The 24,194-nt window shown below is 36.0% G+C and overlaps 1 protein-coding gene across 2 annotated transcripts in view; it reads right to left on the bottom strand.

Moving 5' to 3' along the window:
- Plscr4 (phospholipid scramblase 4) overlaps positions 1–24,194 on the bottom strand; it is a 40,579-nt gene extending 16,385 nt beyond the window's left edge. Inside the window, exons 1-3 of one of the 2 annotated variants that reach the window (XM_046431763.2) lie at positions 23,642–24,194; positions 9,224–9,251; positions 8,016–8,126 (exon numbers count right to left, since the gene is read on the bottom strand). In XM_046431763.2, coding sequence (XP_046287719.1) covers positions 8,016–8,126; positions 9,224–9,230 — 118 coding nt within the window. In that variant the 5' untranslated portion in view covers positions 9,231–9,251; positions 23,642–24,194. Of the gene's footprint in view, positions 1–8,015; positions 8,127–9,223; positions 9,252–23,641 lie in introns of those variants that run through there. The other variant, XM_058574864.1, reaches the window with a different exon arrangement.

Raw genomic sequence — 24,194 nt, 5'->3', positions numbered from 1 at the left:
ACAGGTAAATTTCAGGGGGACACAGTCGATCCACAGTACTTATCTATCCACCATTTCTCCTCACTCCACCTTCAAAACAGAACTGATGAATTTTGTCTTTGTCACTATAGGATGTTTTTATTATACCAAATGTCTAAAATAAATAATTTTTTAAAATAATTGTCATTAATAATTTTTTCATTCTTTTGCTTTCCCAATTTTTACAATTAATTAATTAAAGTCTGCAAGTAACTGAGCCGTGGTTGCCTATCAAGATATGCAACAGATTCTGCTACCTCTAATGTTTTATAAACTTAACTGAAATCTCATTGGTGTACATGTTTATATTTATGCCCGTATTATATAGTATTGACTACCCCACCTTTGTAGCAACCTTGGAAATTGCAAACTGTAAGTTCTCTAAATTTTTATTCAAGATTGTTCAAGATATTCTGAGTCTATTACATTTCTATGTATTTTTTTTAGAATTTGTCAAGCCTACTGGGAAACTGGTAAAAATTGTGTTAAATCAGTAGATCAATTTGTGGAATATCACCATTTAATGATATTTACTTTTCAAATCTACAAACAAGGAATTCCTTCCCATTTATTTAAATATTATTTCAACAAAGTTTATAATATTCATTGTGCAAGTCTTATAATTTCATTAAACTTAATCCATATTATTTTTATTTCTTTACTTATTTGAGTCAATTGTTGTCACTATGTTGTCCAGGCTGGCCTTACACTCCTGGTTTTAGGCAATCGTCTGGTCCCATCCTCCTGAGTAGCTGGGACTACTGGCATGTGTCACTGTACTTGGATTATTTTATTATTTTTGATGTTACTGTATGTAGAATCATAATTTTACTTTTTTTTTTTTCAAATTGTTCATGGCCAGTGTAAAGAAATTTAGTTAGCTGGGCATGGTGGCACATGTCTATAATCCCAGTGGCTTGGGAGGTTGAGACAGCAGGATCGCGAGTTCAAAGCCAGCCTCAACAATGATGAGGTGCTAAGCAATGCAGTGAGACCCTGTTTCTAAACAAAATACAAAAATAGGACTGAGGATGTGGCTCAGTGGCTGAATGCCCCTGAATTCAATCCTTAGTACCTCCCCCAACAAAAAGAAATTTAGTTGGCTTTTTATATATTGATTGTGTGTGGGTGTGTGGGTGCATGCATGCTCCTTAGGGAGGATGGATATATATATATATATATATATATATATATATATATATATATATATATATATATATATATATGCCTAGGCTTTATTTTGTTTTATATATATATCCATTCTTTATATGTGTGTGTGTGTATATATATATATATATATATATATATATATCCTGAAAATAGAGATAATTTTGCTTCTTGCTTTCAATATGGATGCCTTTTATTTCTTTTCCTTGCCTAACTTCCCTGGATAGGACCTCCAGTACAATGATGTATAGAAGTACCAAGAGAAGATGCCTTGTCTTGTTCTTGATCTTAAAGGGATCAAGAACAATCATTACTATTAAACACATTGTTAGTCGTGGGTTTTCTAAGATGATCTCTATCATTTTGAAAAGTTCCTTTTTATTCCTGACTTGTTGACTGTTTTAATCATGCAGGATGCTGGACATTTTCAAATGTTTTCTCTGTATCTATTGATGTAATCTTGCAGTTTTTTTCTCCTATATTCTATCAATAAAGCATAAAATTTGAATAACTTTCATACGACAAACCAATCTTTCACCCTTAAAATGAATTCCAAGTGTACTTCCTTTGTTAGGTTGCTGGACTTGGTTCCCTAGTATTTTGTGGAATACACCTGGATCTATTTATGGAAAGGTTGGTCTGTGGTTTTCTCCTTTGTGATGTCTCTATCTAACTTTTCTAGCTGAATAATATTGGCCTCCTAGAATGAGTTCAGAAGTACTAACTATTCTTCCAAGGGATTTGTATCAAAATTTTTTTTGTTAAACACTTAGAAGAATTCACTAATGAATCCATCTGGGCCTAGGCTTTATTTTGTAGGAAATTTTTAAGTTATTAATTTAATCTCTATACTTGTTATATAGGTCTTTTCAGGTCAATATTAAATCATTTTAGTAAATTTCCATTGCTTGTATCTTGGGTAAAATGGAATTTGTACATTTTATCTAGGTTTTCTGATTTGTTGGCATACAATTTCATAGTATTACATTATAATACTTTTAAATTTCTGCAACATTGGTAGTAATATCCTGACTCTCATTTTTAAGTGAAGCAATATGAGTCTTTTATTTATTTTTTTAACCCTTGGTCAAATCTGATTTAAAATTGCTTAACTTTTAAATTTTTTTTCAGAGAATTGACTTTTGATTTTTCCTATTATTCTTTTCTCTATTTCATTTATTTCTGCTCTAATCTTTATTATGTCATATTGCTTGATTTAAGTTTCTTTTCTCTTTTTCTTTTTTTGGCAGAAAATTGAGTTATTGATTTGAAATCTTTGTTCTTTGTTGAAATGTGTTTATAGGTACAGATTTCTGAGTAATACTTCAGCTACATCTTACAAATTTTGTATACTGTGTTTTGTTTTCTCATTTCTCTTGAGATAGTTTTATGCTTACAGAAACTTTAAGGTGTTTTTAAATATCCTCATATTGATTCATTTTTCAGATTTAAATTTCTCAAATTTCCCTCCCTTATTCCTGATATTAAACTTTATTGCATTGTGGTATGAGCACATGCTCTGTTGGATTTCATCAGCTTGACATTTACTGAGCCTTGCTAACCAGTTGTCCATCCCTGAGGTTGTCCTCTGTGGACTGAGAAGTGTACTCTGCTGTTATTGGGTCAAGTCATCTACAGATACCTGCTATGTCTAGATTGGTTTGTAGAGTCTCCATCTTCTGTTTCCCTTTTGGTCTTCTTGATCATACACTGTTCTATTCATGATTTCAAGTAGGATGTTACTGTCTACAACTATTATTTTTTGTATTATCCATTTTGCTATTAAGTTCTGTCAGTTTTTCCTTCACATATTTGAAGTCCTTTTTATGTAAATACATATATAATTGTTCTTATTGTTCAACTGATCCTTTATTATTTAGAACTATCCTTTATGTCTAGTAACATCTTTTGTCTCAAAGCATATTTTTCTTATATGGATAGCTATTTCAGTAACACTTATCAACATTAAGTTTGAGAAACACAGTTTTGATGTGGTGTCTTACAAACTGAAAATGCATTTGTGGACAATAAAATCAATTTAATGATCCAAATTTCAATTTTTAAAATAAAATGATATAGACTAGACTAAAATAAAAAAAGAAATATTCAAACTTTATTGCCAGTATACTAGATGCTCACTGTATTGAGCATGACTTGGTGTTAGTTATATATAAATGTATACAAGTGTATCTGCATATGCATTGTACACTATGGATGGATTCTGGTAGCTAACCCACCCATAATTAACATCATAAATAATGTTTGAAGCCAGTATCTTAGAGAACTTTTACTAATCGATACAAAGGAAACTAAGATTCTGTTGCGGAACTGAGAAGATGGAGATAATGTTAAATCATCAAGGTCTGTTGGACAAGAGCTTCTTTACCATGGATGAAGAGATTTCTCTGCAGATTTCCTCCTTGAGGGGGAAAAAAACCTAAATATAGTTTAAAGTGTGGTTTCTTTTTGAAGATTAAATTGTGTCCTTATAATGTGTATATGTACATATATGTGTTTTCTTGAGTATCTGCTCAAAAATTATTGGATTGTCAGTCCACAGGGAAGCAGGAAGGTGTTAGAGGTAAGTGTACTGAAGTTTTACCTTGTGCCCAGATAAATGTACTTGAGGGAACAAAGACTGGGACTGAGAGGTCCAACTTGGACTGTGTGGTTGGAGCCACATCAGTGGTGTGTATTTCTCCAAATTATTCAGGTTTTGGTGGCTGTGGGACTATAAGACTAGGAAATCTGGCGTCTTTGGCAATCAAAGATATAATACCATAGAGCTGGTACAGTGCAGGGACTGATAGCTCCTGAAAAATGGAGCCAGCCCCATGGACAGCTGACCATGAAAAGTCCACTCCTGCAAAAGGAAAAGGACTTTTTGAGAGGAGGAGACCATATTGTCTCCCTGAGCCCCAAGAACTGGATCCCAGACATCAAGCAGAGAAGGAAGAACTCCTGTTAGAGAGCTTGGCTGATGATGCAAAAACAACACAAGAAAAATTGTAGTAAGCACTTACTGAGCTCCTATACTCCTAGAACTGCCTTAATGAACTTACAAGTATTAAGTATTCTTATACTTATATCAATCTGTGTGTAGGTACTATTATTATCTTTAATTTACAGAGGGGGAAACTGAGGGATAAGGAGGTTAAGTAATTTACTAAGGGTCACCGTGTGATAGGTGGCAGAAATAGAAATAGAATTCAAGTATTTTGACTGCAGAGGCACCCAGCCTTCATTCAATTATGCTAATACTCAGAAATAAGGAAGAACTCCCAAAAGGGGACTCTGTGGAGGGCTTGGACCTCCAGACTGGAAAAGCAACCCTAGGTAGTAGCTATTTAAGGTTCTTAAGTTGTGCATCACACAATCTACATCCCCCCCCAACACACACACATATATACTGGGAAATCACTGGGGCAAAGAATTGTTCTGGAGTCAACCAATGCTGACAGAGCTCAGGAAGTGACATTCACCAAGTTCTTTTGAATGAGATATAGAGCACACCTACACTTGTGCAAGCCAAACTGGACAAAGGCTTTGAGTCCTACGATGTGGACATTAATCCTGCTTAAGGTTAGAAACAGAAAGAGGTACAAACACATGACTGTCTTTAAGGACACCCAATCCTGAGGAAGATACACAGATTAGTAAGAAAAAAAGTGAATGGGTATCATGAAGCAAATAACTGCTGTAATGATAGATGCATGCATAATGTGTTATGGGATTAGAGAGAAGAGACACTTACGCTATGTAGAGAAGGTACACTGTGACATAAATGACAACATATTGGAGCCAGCCAGCACCTCCTTGATGAGGAAAGATTTTACTGGAAAACAGACCAGATTGAGCAGGTGAACCTAAGAAGCTTTGTACTACAGAGAGAGAGAAGGCTGTGTATGGAGATTCAGTAAACAAAGAAAGACAGGTAAGAGTACAGAATAGGGAAGATCTTACTAAAGTGCTTGAACTCTATGTCAGTAAAATGGAAAGTGGAGTGGTTGTTTTATGTTTAGAACTCTTTGTATATGAGAGGGTTAGATTAGATAGAGGATCACTGTGAGCGTCCAAATTGAAGGAAGGATGTTTGACAGTGGTGAAAGGAACAGATGTGCAGAAATCATAATTAACATCTAAGAGACAGTGGTGACTTAACAACAGGCTGGGTGTGTGGAAAGAATTTCTGACTTGGACTTTTATGTGCCTGCAGAATAGGGAGAGATGGTATGAATTTGGGAGCAAGATGAAGAAGCTAGATGGAGGACTGTTGAGTTTGAGAACTCGTAGGTATCCTGAGGAAGCAGTCTACAGGCTGTTGGAGATGTAAATTTAGAGCCCAACAGACTGAAGTGGGTCGGGGACCTGAGATTCACAATGCAAACGAAAGCACTGGTGTTTCAAAGATCACTTATGAGGGCCTGTGATAGGAGGGCGAATGGAGGAGGTGAAAGTGGGAGGCTGGACAGAGCTGAGCACCAAAGGATGCTGGGAATCACCAGTGCTTCAGGGAAGGCACACAGAGTTCCTGACGGAGGCTGAATGAGAGTGAGCAGAAAACAGAATAATAGTGACTTCAAAGGAGATCCACTTGGAGCTGCATGAGATGAAAAGGCCTACAGCCATTAGACCACAATGTAGTCAGCATTAAATGAATAAAAAATTACACAAATTTTCTAAAGATTACTAGTCATCATATCACTTTAATGATATAAGGTACATAATGATTATCACACCATAGGAATACTAATCAATATTCAGTTTGCTGAGTTGATTATTAATACACCATGTACTTTTAATATAAAACCAGAGCATGTAATACAATTTTGAGTTAATGAATCAAAAAAGAAAATTATAATTTACATTAGGGGACTTATTCAGTATAATGATTATATTTCTAAGAAAAATTATTTACAAATTTTATGTAAATAAATGGATTTTATTATAAGTATGTATTATCTAGAGTTAAGAGAAGTGAGAAAAAAAAATTATGTGTGGAGAACTAGTATATTATTCTCCATTCTGAGCTTTGAAACTGACCTTACTGGTTCTGATTGGTTCTGCAAGAAAACATAACAGAAGAAAGCAAAACAACACATTTAATTTTGTGTAACAAGAGTCTCACACTTCCATAAAATAAAGAACTCTTATAAAGAACTATCCTACCAAAACTAGTATGAGAAACCATACCATATGGGATTTGAGTTTTCCTGGTTATATTGTATATTACCATTCTTTCTGATTTTAAAAAATCATGCCATTTCCTTTTCCAGTAGAACTACATATAACAATGATTCATTTATTCTTCTAAATAAGAATAGTGACAAACTAATTTTTAGTAAAAGCACATATCAGGTACTATAATGCAAGTGAAAATTACAGAATTAAATTTAAATGAATTTTTTAAAACCAAGTATCTCAAGCACAGTGTTTCAAGTTTCTTCCTGTGAATTACCAGAATACAGTTTATGTCATAAGTCCCTATTTTCCCCCAGCCCACTGGGTGGTGATCAGAGAGGACTTTTATTATATGTTTAGAACTGAAAATTCACTGGTTGCATGCTCTGCACTCCTAGTATTTTTTCAACATATATAGTCATTTCACTTGAAGGGATGTCTTCTATTCTTTAACTAGTTTTTTTGACATTGAGAAAAATAGGTAATTTTGCAGATGAGCAATGTGATTTACAACCAGTGTTTGCTTCTTAGGAATGGCAAACTTTTCACTTTAATGGATCCAGAGTGATTGCTGAATATAAAATAGGTTATGTACACTGTTTTTCACTGAAGTAAAATACAGAGAAATGGTTAAATAAAGTGTGGCTGGACCTTAGGAGTGTCAGTATGCGGATTTGGGAACGGTTGGCCAGTTATAAGGTGCTATAATGGATCTCATCTGCAGGACAGGAATATAATTTAGGAAAAGGTCAAGGAAGGTCCGCTGTTTTCAGAATGCACTGTAGGGCCCAAGGACACACGAGCTCCATGGCTAATAGAACAAGAGCAAAGAAAAGGTCTCTGCCATCATCCTACAGAACCTTACCCAGTCGTTTCCACCTCTAAATATACATTTAAATTACCTATTCAAAAAAATAGCACTATCATATCTAGAATTTTCTAAATCTCTAAACAATACTAACTAAAATCATTTATTGAGTGAAAAGTAATTATATATTAAATTTTTTACACATTGCCAATTTGCTTTCTAAAAAGAGGTGAATAACTTAAATTTATATTAGTTATATAATTTATAGTACTTAAACATAAGTACCCATTGTTCTAAGTCACCACCAAAGTGTACTGAGACTTAGAAATTATTTGTCAGAAGGACAAGCTCCTTAGCCAGCACCCCCAGCCTTCTCTTCCGATTCTCTGCACGTCCCCTGACGTCTGTCCCATGCAGGCCTCACACAGACCACGACACACTTTTGAACATAGAACATATAGTTTTTTTTCTGCAAGAAATAGTCCTTTTCTTTGAGAAATTCTTATCATGACAGCAAAACTTAACTTTCTCAGAGCTTTCCCAACCCCATGACAGAGTCAGATACTATCTTGATGGCCCTAGAGTATTCTCTTCTTATGTCCATAGTAGATCACAGATAACATAGTAGATCACATATAACATGCTATCAACATTTGTACAACTTCCTCCTCAGTAGCCAGTCCATCCTATGAGGACAATAATACATACTAACTGATTGACTGTAAAACCCTTGGCATTCTAACAGCTTTCAATATTTACTTAATGAATCAATTTATTATCATCAGTTAATGTGAAAATCAACTTTAACCAAGTACTATAGTTTTCTAAATATTTATCCTACCTGCCACAAAATGAGAATTGTAGTCAGGAGGAGCATCAGGGTGTGCATCTGGTGATTTTGTTTGAGTTTCCATTTCACCTGTGGGCTGCTCCTGGGCTGTAGGGACTAGATCTTGAGGAAGAGAAGACATGATTGACAAGGGTAATAATAACATAATTATAAAATGCAATCATTTTTCTCTTTTGGTATGCGTCAAGGAATATGCTTATATTTGTTATAAAAAGCTATAATTCATCATCTATTACACAATAACCTACTAATTCATATTATAAATTTTAGGTCAGATAAATTAAAAGATAAATCTAAGGAATTCATTGTGCTTGTGACTAGAGCAATAATTTTCACACTTGTGGCTCAGCTGACCTGAGGCTCACTCCTGCCTGTGTAATAAACTCCCTCATGAAAACAAAGAGCCGTTTTCCTATCATATGGAGAATATATGCAAATACACAGAGACTTTAATTTCTCCTTATTCTTTTTGACAAATGGTGTTGAAAGAAATTTAGTATTTACCACTACAAATACTCAGTAGTTTTGAAAACCGGTAGTGGAGCACATGTCTGTTGTGTGCAGATCACTCAATACTTGGTGACTCACATTCTTACTATGTTCTATCTAAAACCGCCTATCATCTACAGTCACTGCTAATGGGGAGGGACTGAAGTCCCTCTGCATGTTGATATACCTCGTCCTCCAATTGAGGATAGAGAGATTTTGCTTTTCAGTCTTTCTTTGTTAAGAAAATGTTCTGAATTTCCTAAGCAAACAGCTAAATTCTATCCCATAGTAAACACAGATTTCATAATCGTGGTGTTCTCTCTTGCAGTTGCTAGAAACCGCAGTCCTACCCTCAGGCCTTCTCTGTCAAGGCCATATGTCACTGTCTACTCTTCACCACTATGGCTCTATGTAGACATATTTTTACTTCTCTAATTTCCTCCACATACTCAAAAGATCTTTCGGTATATATGGGCCAATATGAAATGTTATTTAAACCATTTCTAATAGACAGATAGGGATGCTCACATGCATAAATGAATATATGCAAACACACACACACACACACACACACACACACACACACACACACCTCCAAATGCTAAATAATAAAAACCTTCAAAATGATAACAACTCCCTTTTTAAGGAAAGCAATATCACAATTCACATTTGAAAACAAATCGAGTTCAAATTTATTCATGAAACTGTACCTGACATTTTGAAGAAATCCAGTCAATCCTGAAAAACAAAATCAGTTAATGCTTTTACATACATATACACACATATATATATATATATATACACACACCCAATATGTACTTACTGTTATTACCGAGTGATAGATGTGAAAACTTCTGTAAGTTCTTAGCCTCCAGTACCCTTCTTTCAGTAGTTCATGAATTCAACAAATACTTACTGAACTCCTATTATATACCAGACACTATTACAGAGGCTGAGAATACAGTAAAACAAATACAAAACCCCAACAACTTCTGCTGCTCACTCTGCTGCCGTTTAGACTTCAGTGGGGTGCAAATAAAAGAAACGAGTCCCTGATAGATCAAGGAAAAGAGAGGGCACAAGGGAGTATCAGTTTTCAGGCCAGGGAAACAGTGGGTGGTGATGACTTTAACTACAGAGGAAGGTGGTAGGATAAATGGAAGGACGGGAAAGCAGGACTCAACAGTTCAGGCTGAGGTATGTTATGCTTAAGAAGAGGCCAAAGAAAGACCACTTGGACTTTTAAATGGAAAATATGTATGTGAATATTATGAGAAACACTTGATGAAGGAAACTGGAAGTTGAAAGAAGGGGTGTGGTGGACTGAAATTTAATTTTCCAGATTCAATCAGGATTTGTTTTCTTTTCTTTCTTTTTTTTTTTATGACTTCCAGATTTCTGAGTTTTGGGTGATGAAAAGGAACAAAGAGAACAATTTCAACAGAGGCTATAATTTACTGAATACTTATCAAAGACCAGGCAAATGGCCTTGCACTTTATATATATGTGTATATATATATATATATATATATATATATATCATCTCTAATCATACCAACATCACTTTAATTCATAAATGGCCAGTCCAGTTAAAGGCAAGTACTTCTAAATCCTAAGACGGTTCCCTTTTCACACATCACCCTGTTGATCAGAGTATGGGATGTGGCAATTTGTGTCCAAGTGAAGTAAAAAGTCACCAGAGTGAAGTGATAGGTCAAAGAAGATGAGCGGGCCATCCAGGTGGACCACTGGATGCAATGAAAACCACTGTGGCATGAGGCAGTGTGTAGATTCTTGGCTCAAATGATCGTCTGGCCAGGAGAGAGTTCATCCAGTCCTGGACCACGTCCACTCACCTTCAGATCTGTAGTAAGTACAGTATTCTGTGTATCTCAAGAAGTTTAAAAAAAAGGCATTTGGGCCCAAAAAAGACCCAATTCTAGGTGAGGCAAAGAGTTCAGCGAGGTAGTCCTATTCTTCAACAATGCTCATTCCTACTATTTAAGAAAATGACCATGGTTTTCTGGAACTTTCAACTCTAAACACTCCCAAGGACACACTCACAAGTGACTCTTGGAGACGTACACAGTCACACACAAGGGGCTTTTGACACTCCTCTTCATATTAAAAGAAGTAAAGAAAACGTGCCTAATGTCCATCAGTGGTCAACTATTCTGGTCTATTCATACAGTGTGCCAGCCAGTGTACCATAGCCAAAGCAGACCACAGCTACACACAGAGACAGAGTAAGTCAAAATTCCACCACTAAGCAAAAAGGCAAGTGTGGGTGAATATATATCGTGATTCCATTTTAGGATGTTCAAGAGGAAAGCGAAACAAAACACTCTCCTTTACATATATGGAGGAAAACTTATTAAAGAAATACTAGCTGATGAATAAGAAAAACCTTAGGGAAATGGTTGTATGAGGAAGAGGGGTTAAAGGGGTTTGGTAGTGGTCTACAAAAGGCTCCAACCCTGCCATGTTCTAGTCCTATCTGGGTGAATGGAAACAGGAGTGATACGTTGTCCTTAGGACTTAAAGGGCACACATATGTTTAAACCTGCATCTTCATATGCAAAACATGATTTTACAATGAACAAGAATCATTGGACAGTTATATGTAATCTTCTTCTAGTTATGTCTACTGCTCCTTTTTGTTGTTGTTGTTGTTAAATCTGGGGATTGCAAAGTATCAAGAGATCATGATCACTATTGAAACTCCATGACAGCCATGAAACTAATTCAAACAGATTAAAGTGCCTTGGTGAAAAGGGTCAAGATTATCCATCTTTCTCTCCACCCATCCACTTAGCCATCTGTTCATCTATGTATCTATCATCTATGGAGCTATCAATAGTGGCAAACTCTATGGAATGGTAAAATGAGCAAATTTTAATAATTGCTGAGTCTAGGTGAGGACATAGATTTGAAAATTATTAGTTTTCAAGTATTTCATTTTCAAAATAAAACTTGAAAAAACCACAGAATGTTGTATCCCAATCCTTACGTAATACCTGTGGGGTATAAACCTCAAAATCTTGACTTTTATGATAGTCCTGGTTGATCCTATAATCAGGCACACTTACAACTGATATAAAGAAAACTAACAGATCATAGCAGGCCGAAATTAAAAATCCAAATCTGATTTAAGTGATTGAATAACAACTTGAAAAGGTAGATTGATCAGGGCTGGGGGTGTAGCTCAGTGACAGAGGCTTGTCCAGCATGCTTGAGGTCCTAGGTTTCATACCCAGCAGCACAATTAAGTAAATAAGCCAATCTGTAAAACTTGGATATCTATAACATTTTAAAAATCAACTAACATTAATGAATTGAAGTCAAGGAAATGGCATAGTGCCTCACAAGCTGTAGGTGCTTGAAGGGCTATTTACCTCCCCTGTCCTTTGGACTTGGACTACTAGCTGTGTATAAACTCACAGATCTAAGAAACACAACAAAACCCAAGCATAAAAACATAAGAAGGGGGCTGGGGTTGTAGCTCAGCGGTAGAGTGCTCATCTAGCATATGCAAGGCCCTGGGTTTAATCCTCAGCACCACATAAAAACAAATAAATAAATAAAGGCATTATATCCAATTACACTAAAAAAATTTAAAAAAAGGGAAGTGGGGGACTTACATCAAAATATATCATAGACAACTTGTCTAAAAGTTAATAAGGGAGAAAAACTTAAATCTAAAAGCCTATTTTGTATTTTGGACTACTACTTGTGTTTTTCTTTTCACCACCCTTACTTTTCATCCATTTCTTATACAATTTTACAACAATTTTAGTCAAAATGTTTTGTGAAACAGGACAACTTCTAGCTGGACAAAGCTAGAATGCAATGACCTTCATACTCCCTTAACTTCTATGGAAATACTAGTTAATCGGTGAAAAAAAAATCAGAAAAATGGTTGTATGAGGAAGAGGGGCTAAAGGGATTAATGGTGGTCTAACCTCACAGGTTGAAGAGATGACTTTTGGCATACTAGATGGAAACTGGTCTAGAAAACTGAGCCATGCCTCCCTAACAGGTCAGTGTTACAAGGTCCAGACAACTCTTAGTTGCAAAGGCCTTGGCATTTGGGGTATGCATGGTTCACACAGGGGAAGCTATACTGACTGGAACATGATGCAAAGGGAAGGAGTTATGAGATGGAGAGGACCAGGTTGGTGAAACTGGGCTTTGCTGACTTGCACCGCAACCTTGATATCTCACACAACATCCTCCAGCAAGGGAGGGTTTGCGTGAATATCGCTTTTCTGCAACATTGCAGCTGTCATATGCTCACTCTTGAATTTCACTTCTGTGTCATGGAGCACAAAGCTACAGAGTCCACACCAGGGATATCTGAAACTTCGATCATAAAATCCAGTGTTCAGCTCTTTCCTGTTAGTATCAGTAGGGATCTATCATCTGTCTTGGCCTCTGGGCAGGAAAAGTTATGGGCTAGTGAAAATCTCTAGGCACAAGGCTTGGAACCTGCACATGCATTCTAAAACCTGGGGTCTTACCTGTCTCCAATGCCCCCATCCCTGAGAAGAAAAGAAAGAGCAAGAGGCCATTTATGGACAGCTCCTTAGCTGTTTTAGAAAAATAGCTAGTCCCTGCACAGTACTATACCAGGTGCCACCATCTCCCATCTTTCTCCTTTCTCCTGCCATCCTTTGGGCTGACTGACATCCTTCAGAGATTTTATTCCCCTCTTCAGTGTACTTGGAGGTGAGCAGAAGATTGCACGGCTGTTACAGGGTATACGCCAGCACTTGTCAGGCAATATGGACAGTGGTTCTTAGTGTGGGTTCAAGTCCCAGGTCTCTTCCTAAGAGCCAAGTGACCATGATGAAGTCTGTTCTTGGGTTATTCTGTGTATCATGAGCATGTGGCAATTGGATCAACCTCACAGAACTAGTATGAAGACTAAAATAATTCCACATTGATGGGACTTAAAAGAGTGGGCACATGGCAAGGCCTTATTTGCATGGTTACTATTATTTCACTAGTAAAATATCCCCACTGATGGAGAGAACAAAAATAAATGTCTATATGCAAAAACAGTGAATGGCCATTTAGCCTTCCAACCTGTATTACTGATTATCCACGTGTAATACTTTCTGCGGGGTCTTGAGCAGACAGCAGCTTCTCCCTCCAGTGAGTAAGGTTCTAGAAGATGCACTATCATAAACACCACTTATAATGAATTTCAAAGTCAGAAGAACTGGGATAAAGAAAATGTAAAACATTGCTAAAAGGCTTTTTCCTATTTGTAAGTAAACAAAAGACAAATTAGAGTATGGCTTAAATGTCTACAGAATTTTCTTTTCCTTTAGAATACCAACATTAGTAATATCATTCAGATGATTGGTTTTACCTAATAGGAGATTTTAAAAAGAGCAGATAATGAAACTACATTAAATACCTCTGCTAAAACTTAAAGACTATCATGTTTATTATATTTTCAACATATAAACATTGAGGCTCTTTTCAATCATCCCGAAACACTATGGAAAATGGACTAAGTCTGTATTATTCTGTATTTCATACTATAAAATGTAAATGAGATCATAAATATTTCACTTGATTCATCTGAAAACCCTGATCAACTCTTAGCAAATAAAAATGTAGATATTTTCCAGTTGTTCACATTTTATACCCCTCATCGTATTTCATGACCACCATCCAAGCTGGGTGCATATAAGTTAATGTGCTAATAGTTCTAAAAAAAAATGTAATATGCCTTGCTTAAAAAAGAGACTGAGAAACCCCAATGAAAACCATGAACATGGAGGCTTGAGTGAGCTTCCCAGTTAATAAACACCAATGTGCCAGGAAGGTGATATCTCCTGTCGCCAGAGAGAGAGGGAATTGAAGTTTCGTGTTCAGGACCGTGCCAGTTGTCACCCATGTGTCTCTCCCCTTGACTGCTTCTGACTTGGATCCTTTGTACTAGAGCTTTAATCTTAAGTACAGTACTGTTCTGAATTCTGTGAGGGTGGATGGGAATCCTCAAATCTGTAACCAGTTTCTTAAGTATAGGTGGCATGAAACTTCCAAACTTGTGGCTGGTGTCTGGAGTGAGGGCAGTCTTGTTGGAATTGAGCCCTTAAACTTTCAGAATCTGTGCTATTTCTGGGAGGTTGGCGTCAGAACTGAACTGCGATATTGTGATATTGTACTTGATCACTGAAGAGTTACTACAATAATTTATGCATACACATCTATAATAGAGGCAGGAGCATGAAGCAATTAGCCCAGAGAAGTATAATCAAAACAGAATCAGTTTTGTATATTTTTTTTCCTGGTCTTCATGGCCTGAAACTATTTCAAGGCAGTCTGAAATGCAGTCACAGTCACCAGGTGCTAAGAGAGGCCCTCTTGCTTAGCTTGAGCAAGGAAAAGAGGGTTTCTGAAGCTCACAATAGTTTGAGAATTCCCTAATAGTTCCTTTGCCCCATTCCTTCATGCCCCAGATTTTGATAACCCCACTGTGGAGAAAGTATTAATTGTATCACAGCAGGATGGCAGGTGTGGGCAATAATAAGAGAAGGGACTCTTCCTTCATACAAATGCTGTGGTACCAAGAGGCTGGGTTGAACCTCAATTGCTATGACTTATCCTTTAATGCAAGTGAATTAGTGGAAGGCCCACAACAGAATAAAGTAAGAGAAATCCCATTTTTCTGGCTAGAGAAGCCAAAAAAAAGAGGCCCAGAAAATTGGTAAATAGCAAGGAGATCCCAGAGCAGCAGAAATATGGGAAAATGTCCCCCAAAAGTTGTTTATGATCTGCTAAGCTCATCCATAAACAGTGCATGTACGGGTCTGATCCTCAGTATCTAACTCATGAAAAATTTGGGAACTGAAGTAAATGAAAACACTGCCCATGTATCAGACTGGTCATTTTCTGGGTTGTATATACACCAGAGGGATCTGAATATCATGGTAAAGATTACAAAAATGAAACTCATCTTGAATTAGCAAATAGAACTTGTGGCCTCCACCCAACTGGGTCAACAGCCTGCCAAAATATTTACAAAATTAATTTTCTCTACAGCATTAAACAAGACTCAGAGTCCCATAAAATAATATTTCAAAATTTCCAGGACAGAATACAAAATTAAGTTTCAATGAATCAGAAAAATGTCAGCCCATGAAAAGAAAATCAAAAGATGTTAATGCCTAGATGACATAGATTTTGCAATTATATGACAAAAATTTAAAGCAGTGCTTTAAAAATTCAGAAGATTGAATGTCTCAGCAAAGAAATAAAATGTAAAAAGGAGCAAAGGGAAAAAAATTTAACTAAAAATATGCAATAACAAAATTTAAAAAGCACTGGATGAGCCCAATTGACAAATGCAGATTATGTGGAAAAACTTACTGAGCTTAATGATAAATCAAGAAAAAATTAACCACTGTGAAGAACAGAGAGAAAACATTATGGAAGAAAATGAACTGATCTGGCGATATAGCTCAGTGGCAGAATATATCCTTAGCATGTGTGAGGGCCTGGGTTTGACCCTAGCAATGCACAAAAGGAAAAAAACAATCATACGTACCTTTGCAAAAATATTAGCTAAACTAATGAATTACAAAAATTCCTAGAAAAACACACTATCAAAGGAATGATAATGATCCAGGAAGAAACACAACCTCAATAGAATTATAACAAGAGAATGACAGAGTGCTCAAAAATCTCCCCACAAAGGAATCCAGGCAGAGATGACTCTACTGATGACTTCTACAAAATGCTTAATAAAGAATGAATAACAATCCTTCACAAACTCCTACATAAAATAAAACTTCCAGAAAATAGAACATTTTATCAAGTCAGTATGAACCTGCTATCAGAATCCTAAGAAGGCATCCCAAGAAAAGAAAGCTCTGCTAATATCCCTAAAGAATTCAGACTCAAAAACACTAAAATCAGCATAGTACAATAGTACAGTGACACAGGCACACCATATTTACAGCAGTTCAATCCATAATAGCCAAGTCATAGAATCAGCCCAGGTGCCCACAAACAGATAAATGAATAAAGAAAATGTGGTACACATACACAACAGAGTTTTACTCAGCATAAAGAAGAATAAAATTGTGTTATTTGCTGGTAAGTGAATGGAACTGGGTAACATCACACTACATGAAATAAGGCAGACCTTGAAAGTCAAATGTCTTCTCTCATGTGTGGAATTTGGTGGCAGTGGGATAGCAGAAAAGGGATTAAAAAAAAAAAAAGAGATCTCACTAAAATAGAAAGGAGGCTAGGCATGGTGGTGCTCACCTGTAATCCCAGCAGTTTGGGAGGCTAACACAGAAAGATTGGAAGTTCAAAGCCAGCCTCAGCAACTTAGTGAGGTCTTTAGCAAATGGCAAGACCCAAACAAAAAATAGAAAGGAGACCAATAGAGTAGAGAAAGGGGATCAGAGGGAAGGAAGAGAGAGGGGCACTGGGAAGTACTGGGAAATGAGTCAACCAAACCATGATATGTCTATGTATGAATACACCAAAGAGATTCGCATTTGTATGTGTGTATGTGTGCATACATATATAATTTATATGTGTATACATATATACATATATAATTATAGTGCACTAATTAAAATAATAATAATAGAAGGGAAATCATCAGAGCAAGTGGATGGGGGAGGGAGGATGGGAGGGCAAAGGAAGGTAATGGGAATGATATTAATCAAATTATGTTATGGGCATGTACAAATACAGCATAAAAAAATCCCAGTATTATGTATAATTATAATGCACACACACAAAAATTATGAAACAAATACTAGGAAATTGAATGCAGCAATACAAAAAGGGTAATACGCCATGATTGATTGGGATTTATCTAATAAAAAAGTTTATCATGCAAAAAAAATCAATATACCATAGTAATAAAATGGACAAACAAAAATCTCAATATATTGCAGAACAAGTATTGACAGAATCCAATACCTTTTTTTGATTAAAAAAAAAATCAAACACTCAACCATGTAGAAGGAGAATATAACTTCCCAATCTGACCAGAGGTACCTAGAGGCACTCCACCGTCAACATCACAGTAACTGAGGCAGACTGACTGCTTCCCCTAAGAGAATGGATGAGAGGATTCACTGATGCACTTCTATTCCAATGACCAGGGAGGTTTGGGGGCCATAACAATTAGCTTAGAACAGCAGCAATGAAGCATCCAGATTGGGAATAAAGAACTGTGATGTTTCTTGTATTCACAGGTTTCTGAGGAATCCATTAAAGACTGTTAGAACTAATGAACCGGTTCAGAATGTGGCAAGACACAAGATCAATATGCAAAAAAGTTACCAGTACGATACTAATATAATTTTTTGCCATATCTCTTTTGTAAACCCAACTACATTTCCTCCATACCAAATTCTAAAATATGCTGTAATGTTTTTTATTTTAAGTGATACTTTCTGATTCCCATAAAAAGACTATGGAATGGAAACTGGTAACTGTAAATTACATAATTATCTAGCACAGTGGTTAAGTAAACCCATTGTAGTGAAACATTACGACAAAAATCATATTCCTTTAATAATTCCTTGAAAATTTTAGTTAAAATGATTTCATAAACATCATAAAATGTTAACGATATGAATTGGGTAATTATGATAGTTATGTTTTTTGTTTCGTTTTGAAAAAGACAATCATGCATCTTGTTACACCTGTGGCTTATCGTTTTTTTATTTTTATTTTTAGTTATAGATGGACACAATGCCTTTATTTTATTTATTTATTAATTTTTATTAAACTCAGTGCTTCACATGTGCCAGGAAAGTGCTACAACCCTAGTCCCTGTTTTTTTTTTTTTAATTATGGAAAACTTGGAGGAAATATGTTAAGATGTAAACAATATTTCCTTTTTAATTTTTCTGCAAAAAATATAAAATAAAAAATATACTTCATGTCAGATTTTTTTTAAAAAAAGGAGAAAACTGACAATATATTCCTTTACAGTGAATGCATCACTAACTACTTCTCCAAGTTCACCAAAGATGAAACATATGTATACCCTTTTATATTCCATTCCCTTTACAGATTTTAAGCCCAATGTTTGGTTCCTATTTTGCATTGTGCTGACTAGTTTTCTGGGCTTCTTGGTTACCAGAGAACTCAATAATTGAGTGGGCTCCATATGAGTGGATTAAGGTCTAATGACAGAGCGACTGAGTCACGCCTGTTCCTCACCCTGGCACCTTAAAAAGTTGCTAAAACACAGGCTAGAATTAGATGAGCTATCAAAACTCAAAAAGCATTTATAAAAGTTAAACTGACAAGATAAACACAAGTCTACTGGGATAAAAATATCCATTAAAAATGTCACATAAAAATAATCTTGTTACAACTGTACATGTTACATATATTCATTTACTTGCATTTTTGCATAAAATCAATTCTATAAGAAATTTATAAATAATTAATTTTCACTATGAACAGATGAAAAATGTTGATAACATCTAATCAGTTTTATAGAATTGTTTTACAACTTAAATATAGTTCTCATTTTATTCACACCATGAATCCTTCCAAAGAAAAAGCATATGGTAGAATAACTCCTTCTTTGTAGCCAATGTTGATGATCTTGGAGGTTGGTTATGGTAGCTTTATTTTAAAATAAAACATGAGATTGCATGGAAGCAAACTTACAACTTTTATTAAATATATTAAATTAGTTCCAATTGTTTAAAGAGATTATTAGGTTTTTCCATTTTAGCTTCCAAGAAAGAAATTTGTTTTATGTAATATTAAAAAGTTATCAGAAGAACAATATTTTCATGATGTTTCTATAATATATTTAAGAAAACATTACCACACCATCAACACTATATGGAAAATTGCCAGATAACACTTAATGTGTCTTTTTTTGGCTACTCAAACAGGAGGATGTCATGTGGCTTAAAATTAGATCATCTTGGTATAAATCAATTTTTATATAAAAAAGACATTTTTAAATAGATGTTATATGCAAAAAATTATTCAAAGAGTCAAGCTATGCATAAATTGTTATGACACAAAGACTTCCTCCTACTTAATCTCTATTAAACATCTGTATATTAGACTCTGTGTCTTCCTAGAGATTTTCTAAGCATATACAAACAAATGTATATAACTTTAAATACACATGGCAGTATTCCATATACTTTTATGCATCTTGTCTTTTTCATTTATTAAAATGTCTTATTGACTGTTTCAGCTCACCTGACATTATTATTTTTAATAAATGTACCATAAGGTATTCGACTGGATGCTTAATAATGAAATTTTAAATTGTCTCCAAATTTATGCTATTACAAACAATACTGAAACAAACAATATATAATTGTAAAATTTGTGCATTAAATTCCTGGAAGCATAATGGGAAGATTGAAGTTTTGTGCATTTTGGATAAAAGCAGATTATATTCCAAAGATTTGAATTATCACACACAGACCAAAAAACTACACATCCAATGTAGTGTTTTTATCAGAATCTTTGCCATTTCTACTCAGCTAGGTTAAAAAAATAAAAAGTTTCATTTCTTTATATATGATAATGGAGGCTGAACAGCTTTTATTAAGTTTGAAAGTCATTTACTACTCCGTTTCTGTGTACTGCCTGTCACTAGTTTATTTAATTATTAGTTTTGTTTCTGATTTTCATAAGAATGATATTAAAATTTTATGCTTAAAATTTTGTTTCAAAATTTGTCATGTTTAACAACCGTACTTTTTGCATGGAATTGTTTAAATTTTTTGTAGTCCATTTTAGATGCTTTCCATCTCAAAGAATAGCATATCTATCTCTCTTATCGTAAAGGATGGGAACTAGGAATATAAATTTCAGTACAATGCTCATGAAAGGCATAAGAGGTGTTAGAAGAACAGTCCTATAGTTTTTCGTTTTAACAAAGTTAATGGGTTGTGAAATCCTTCAGAAAGAATATTTCACATCTGTGCCTACAATAAATGTAAGCATCCTTGTTAGGGAAGGAGAAAAAGAAAAGGATTTCCAACAGTACCTAAAAGAATTATCTTCAAAGAGAAAGCAAATGAAGAGAATATGGAAAGCTTTGTGAATGATAATTAATATATTCAGGAGGGATATATTCTGTATAAACTACTAATCACAAGAGCATCTTATGATCTTCCTATTCTAATAACATAACTTTTCATTATATATGATAGAACATGAATATCCATATCAGCCTAACTTTTTCAATATTGCAAATTATTACTTACAAAACATGCTGCTCTGTGTGTGTGCCAGTGTGTGCATGCGTGTGTATGTACAGCACAGTTTGTATATGCATGAATACACAGAGTACATATACTATGCTCTGCCTTATTTTGGTTGTGCTTCTGATAATATATTTGGACATATTTACATGTGAAATCATATAGACCTACCAAATATTTTGGTTTTTTTAGATTATCTATGATTTCACCACTGGATGAACCATAATTATACAACCAAATCCTAATCAATGGTTTCAGAATTGTTTTCACATTTAGTATATTTAGTATATTTAGTTTCTTGTTCGTTTTGATACTGGAGATTTAACCCAGGGTGCTTAAACACTGAGCTAAACTCTGCCCTTTTAAAATATTTTATTTAGAGACAGGTTCTCACTAAGTTGCTTGGAACCTCACTAAATTCCTGAGGCTGGCTTTGAAACTGTGATCCTTCTGCCTCAACCTCTGGAGCTGCTGGGATTCCAGATGCGCACCACCATGCCTGGCTTATGGCTTGACATAAATTTTTATTTGGACTTTTGGGAGAATATTTTACTGAATAAATTCCAATAAGTGAAGGAACAGTTGAAAGTTTTAATAGTTATCATCTTTAAAGTTTTTTTTTTTTTTACCAATTCACATTATCCTTATAAGTTTGTAAAAGTATATTCCTCTCAAGTCATTATCAACAACTGTAAGTATTATCAGACTTCCAAAATCAGTAAGTCAGGCAAAAGTTGATATCTTAATTTAATTGAATTTTTTAATATAATTAGTATGACTGGGAGCCTTCATCATTTGCTTACCTGTATTTTTTTTTAAATCTTATTTTGAATGGACTCTTAATCTTCAATTGGGTTGTTGATTTTCAAGATCATTCATAAGAGTTCTAGGTAATATTAGCAAAATATACTTTGTTGTAAATATACTTCTGGCCTGAGCAGGCATGGTAGCACACATCTAGACTGAAGCAAGTTGGGAGGATGAGGCAGGAGGATCTCAAGGTAGAGGACTACCAGGGCATCTTAGGAAGACCCTTTCTCAAAGAGAAGAAGAAAAACACATTTTAAAAGGGCTGGGGATGCACCTCAGCCACAGAGCCCATGCCTAGCACATGGGGAGGGCCTGTGTTTGATCCTCAGTACTATAAGACTCTAATGTCTAATGTCCTCCTGTGTGTATCCGGTTTTGATATGCATGTGCTAATAAAAATTCTATCCCTAAATGTCTCTAGGTTTTGTATTATGTATTGTAATATGCCATGTGCACATTCAGATTTTCTTTTTCTTTTTAGGTTTTATATATTTGGATTGAAATTAGTAAACCATCTAGACTATATTTGTATATTAAGTGAGGAAAAGTTCCAGTTGTATTATTAGTTTTCCCAGATAAATACCTAGTTGTGCAAACACAATCAATTAAATGTCATTTCTTGTTTCTCCTTTTGTTTAAAATGTATGCTTCAAATGCCAGTTTTCCTTTTACTCTTAAATCTATCTCTTCAATTTCACAGAAATATTTGGTAGTGGGTCAGTTTGCTTTCTTTTAAAAACTATGACTTTATAATACCTTTTAATCTTACGGTCAAGTTAACCATATATATAACTCAGATCTTCATATTTTCAAGTAGTCTTTCATAAGCTAATCAGCCTTGTTAATAAAAATTAAGATGCCAATTAGGATTCTATTTACATTGTAAATTATTTTATGGAAATGACATTTTACCTACTTAAATATTATATATTTTATTGGATTCTTATATAAACATGTAGCTTATTTTCATTTAAATTCCTAGAATTTTATATATTTTATAGAACAGATTTTTCAAATTTTTTTCATGCCAAATTCAAGTTGATTTTGCTTTATTGAATATTCTAATTTACATGTGAAGCCTCATATAAATTTAGTATAATGCAGTTGAAAAATATGTTAAATCTTCTTACTTGTCCTATGAAGTTGCTGCCTATGAACATTCAAGATACACAACCGGGGTGTTCTTCTCTAATCAGAATGTTGCTGTGTTGTGACTAATGTTACTAGCCTGTGCAATTCCCAACAAGGTCTTAAGAGCACTATTATAAGCATTCTTGCCTCATTCAAATTGAATGGAAAGGATGCTTGTGTTTCACAATGAACTATAACAGCAGATAGCTGAATGTTATCTATTGCTACTACAGTAGCATGCAATTTAGTATACTGAGTCTATCCTCTTTTAAGTAGGTGGGAAATAAAACTTAATGCATAATATTTTCATGTATTTGTTTTACATGGTTCCATTTTAAATATATAATATGCTTATTTTAATTGCTCGATTTTAAATATGCAATATAAAGTTAAAAATCAAGACTAAATTATAGGTCCCAGGAGTAGCTCAACAAAGCCATAAAATAAACGAAAAAAATATTTGAAAATATTGAAATGTGAACAGTTTTTTTTTTTGTTTGTTTTTTTTTTTTAAGAACAAGTACACTTTCAAATCAATAGCATCTCCCCTGTTTGCCTGAATTGACGGTGTGAAAGACCGGTAACTCCCCTTCCTCCCCTCCATCCCCGCTTCCCCTTAGCCACCTACAGAAGTTACCTTAAACCCTTCTATTAGCGAGCGGCTGGCCCGAGTCCGGTGGGAGCCCGGGGACTGCAGCCAGGCCACCAGCGGACCCAGCACTCGGGACCTGTCGCACGCGACAGAGAGGCCAGGTAGAGTGCCGTCGCCTCTCGAGAGCGCGTGTCCCCCGGACAGAGTGAGTCCCCCCAACAGAGAGTCTCCACCAGGGCGGCTGCCCCGCGCGGAGATCAGGGGTGCGGACCCCGGGGGCGCTCGGGCGCCACCGCCCCAGGGCTGGACGTCGCTACCTTGTCTGCACCGCAAGCGCCAAACTTCTCACCCACCTGAGGATGTAGAACAACCGCCGAGCTGCAGCCCGGGACTCTGCGCCGCGCGCCCCGCAAAGCCCAGCAAAGCCCCGCGGGAAGGCTCTGTCCCCGTTCCTGCGCCCCGGTCCCCGCTCCTGCGCCCCGGTCCCCGCTCACTGCCCGCTCCGCAGACCGCTCGGCTCCGCGACGCCCTGAGCGATCTGATTCGCTTCCTCGAGGAAAGGGAAAAACCTGGAGGCGGGGAAGGGAGGCGGAAGAGGAGGATTTTTGGAATAAAAACAGAGAAAGCGCGCGGGGGATGGGGGTCGGGCGCGGGGCCAGGCGCGCCGCCAGGGTCGCCCAGACGCTCGGGTGCGCGGCCCAGGCCTACGAACCCGCCCCGAGGTGCCTCTTCCTGGAGGGTGGGCGCCCTGCAGTGGGCACCACCTAGGGGTACTAGGCGATGGGATATGAAGAAGGAAGCAAGTTGTCACAGGTCTCATAGGAGGTGAAAGAAAAGATAGGAGCCAGTCGAAGGTGGCCTCTGATCTGGAGAGGCAGGCCCGGCCCGGGAGAAAGCTTTGCTAAT

This window comes from Marmota monax, unplaced genomic scaffold (assembly GCF_021218885.2).
Source record: "Marmota monax isolate L192 unplaced genomic scaffold, Marmota_monax_Labrador192_F-V1.1 WCK01_AAM20220418_F8-fsc00022, whole genome shotgun sequence".
Taxonomy (NCBI): domain Eukaryota; kingdom Metazoa; phylum Chordata; class Mammalia; order Rodentia; family Sciuridae; genus Marmota; species Marmota monax.
This window is presented reverse-complemented; position numbering and strand designations above follow the sequence as displayed.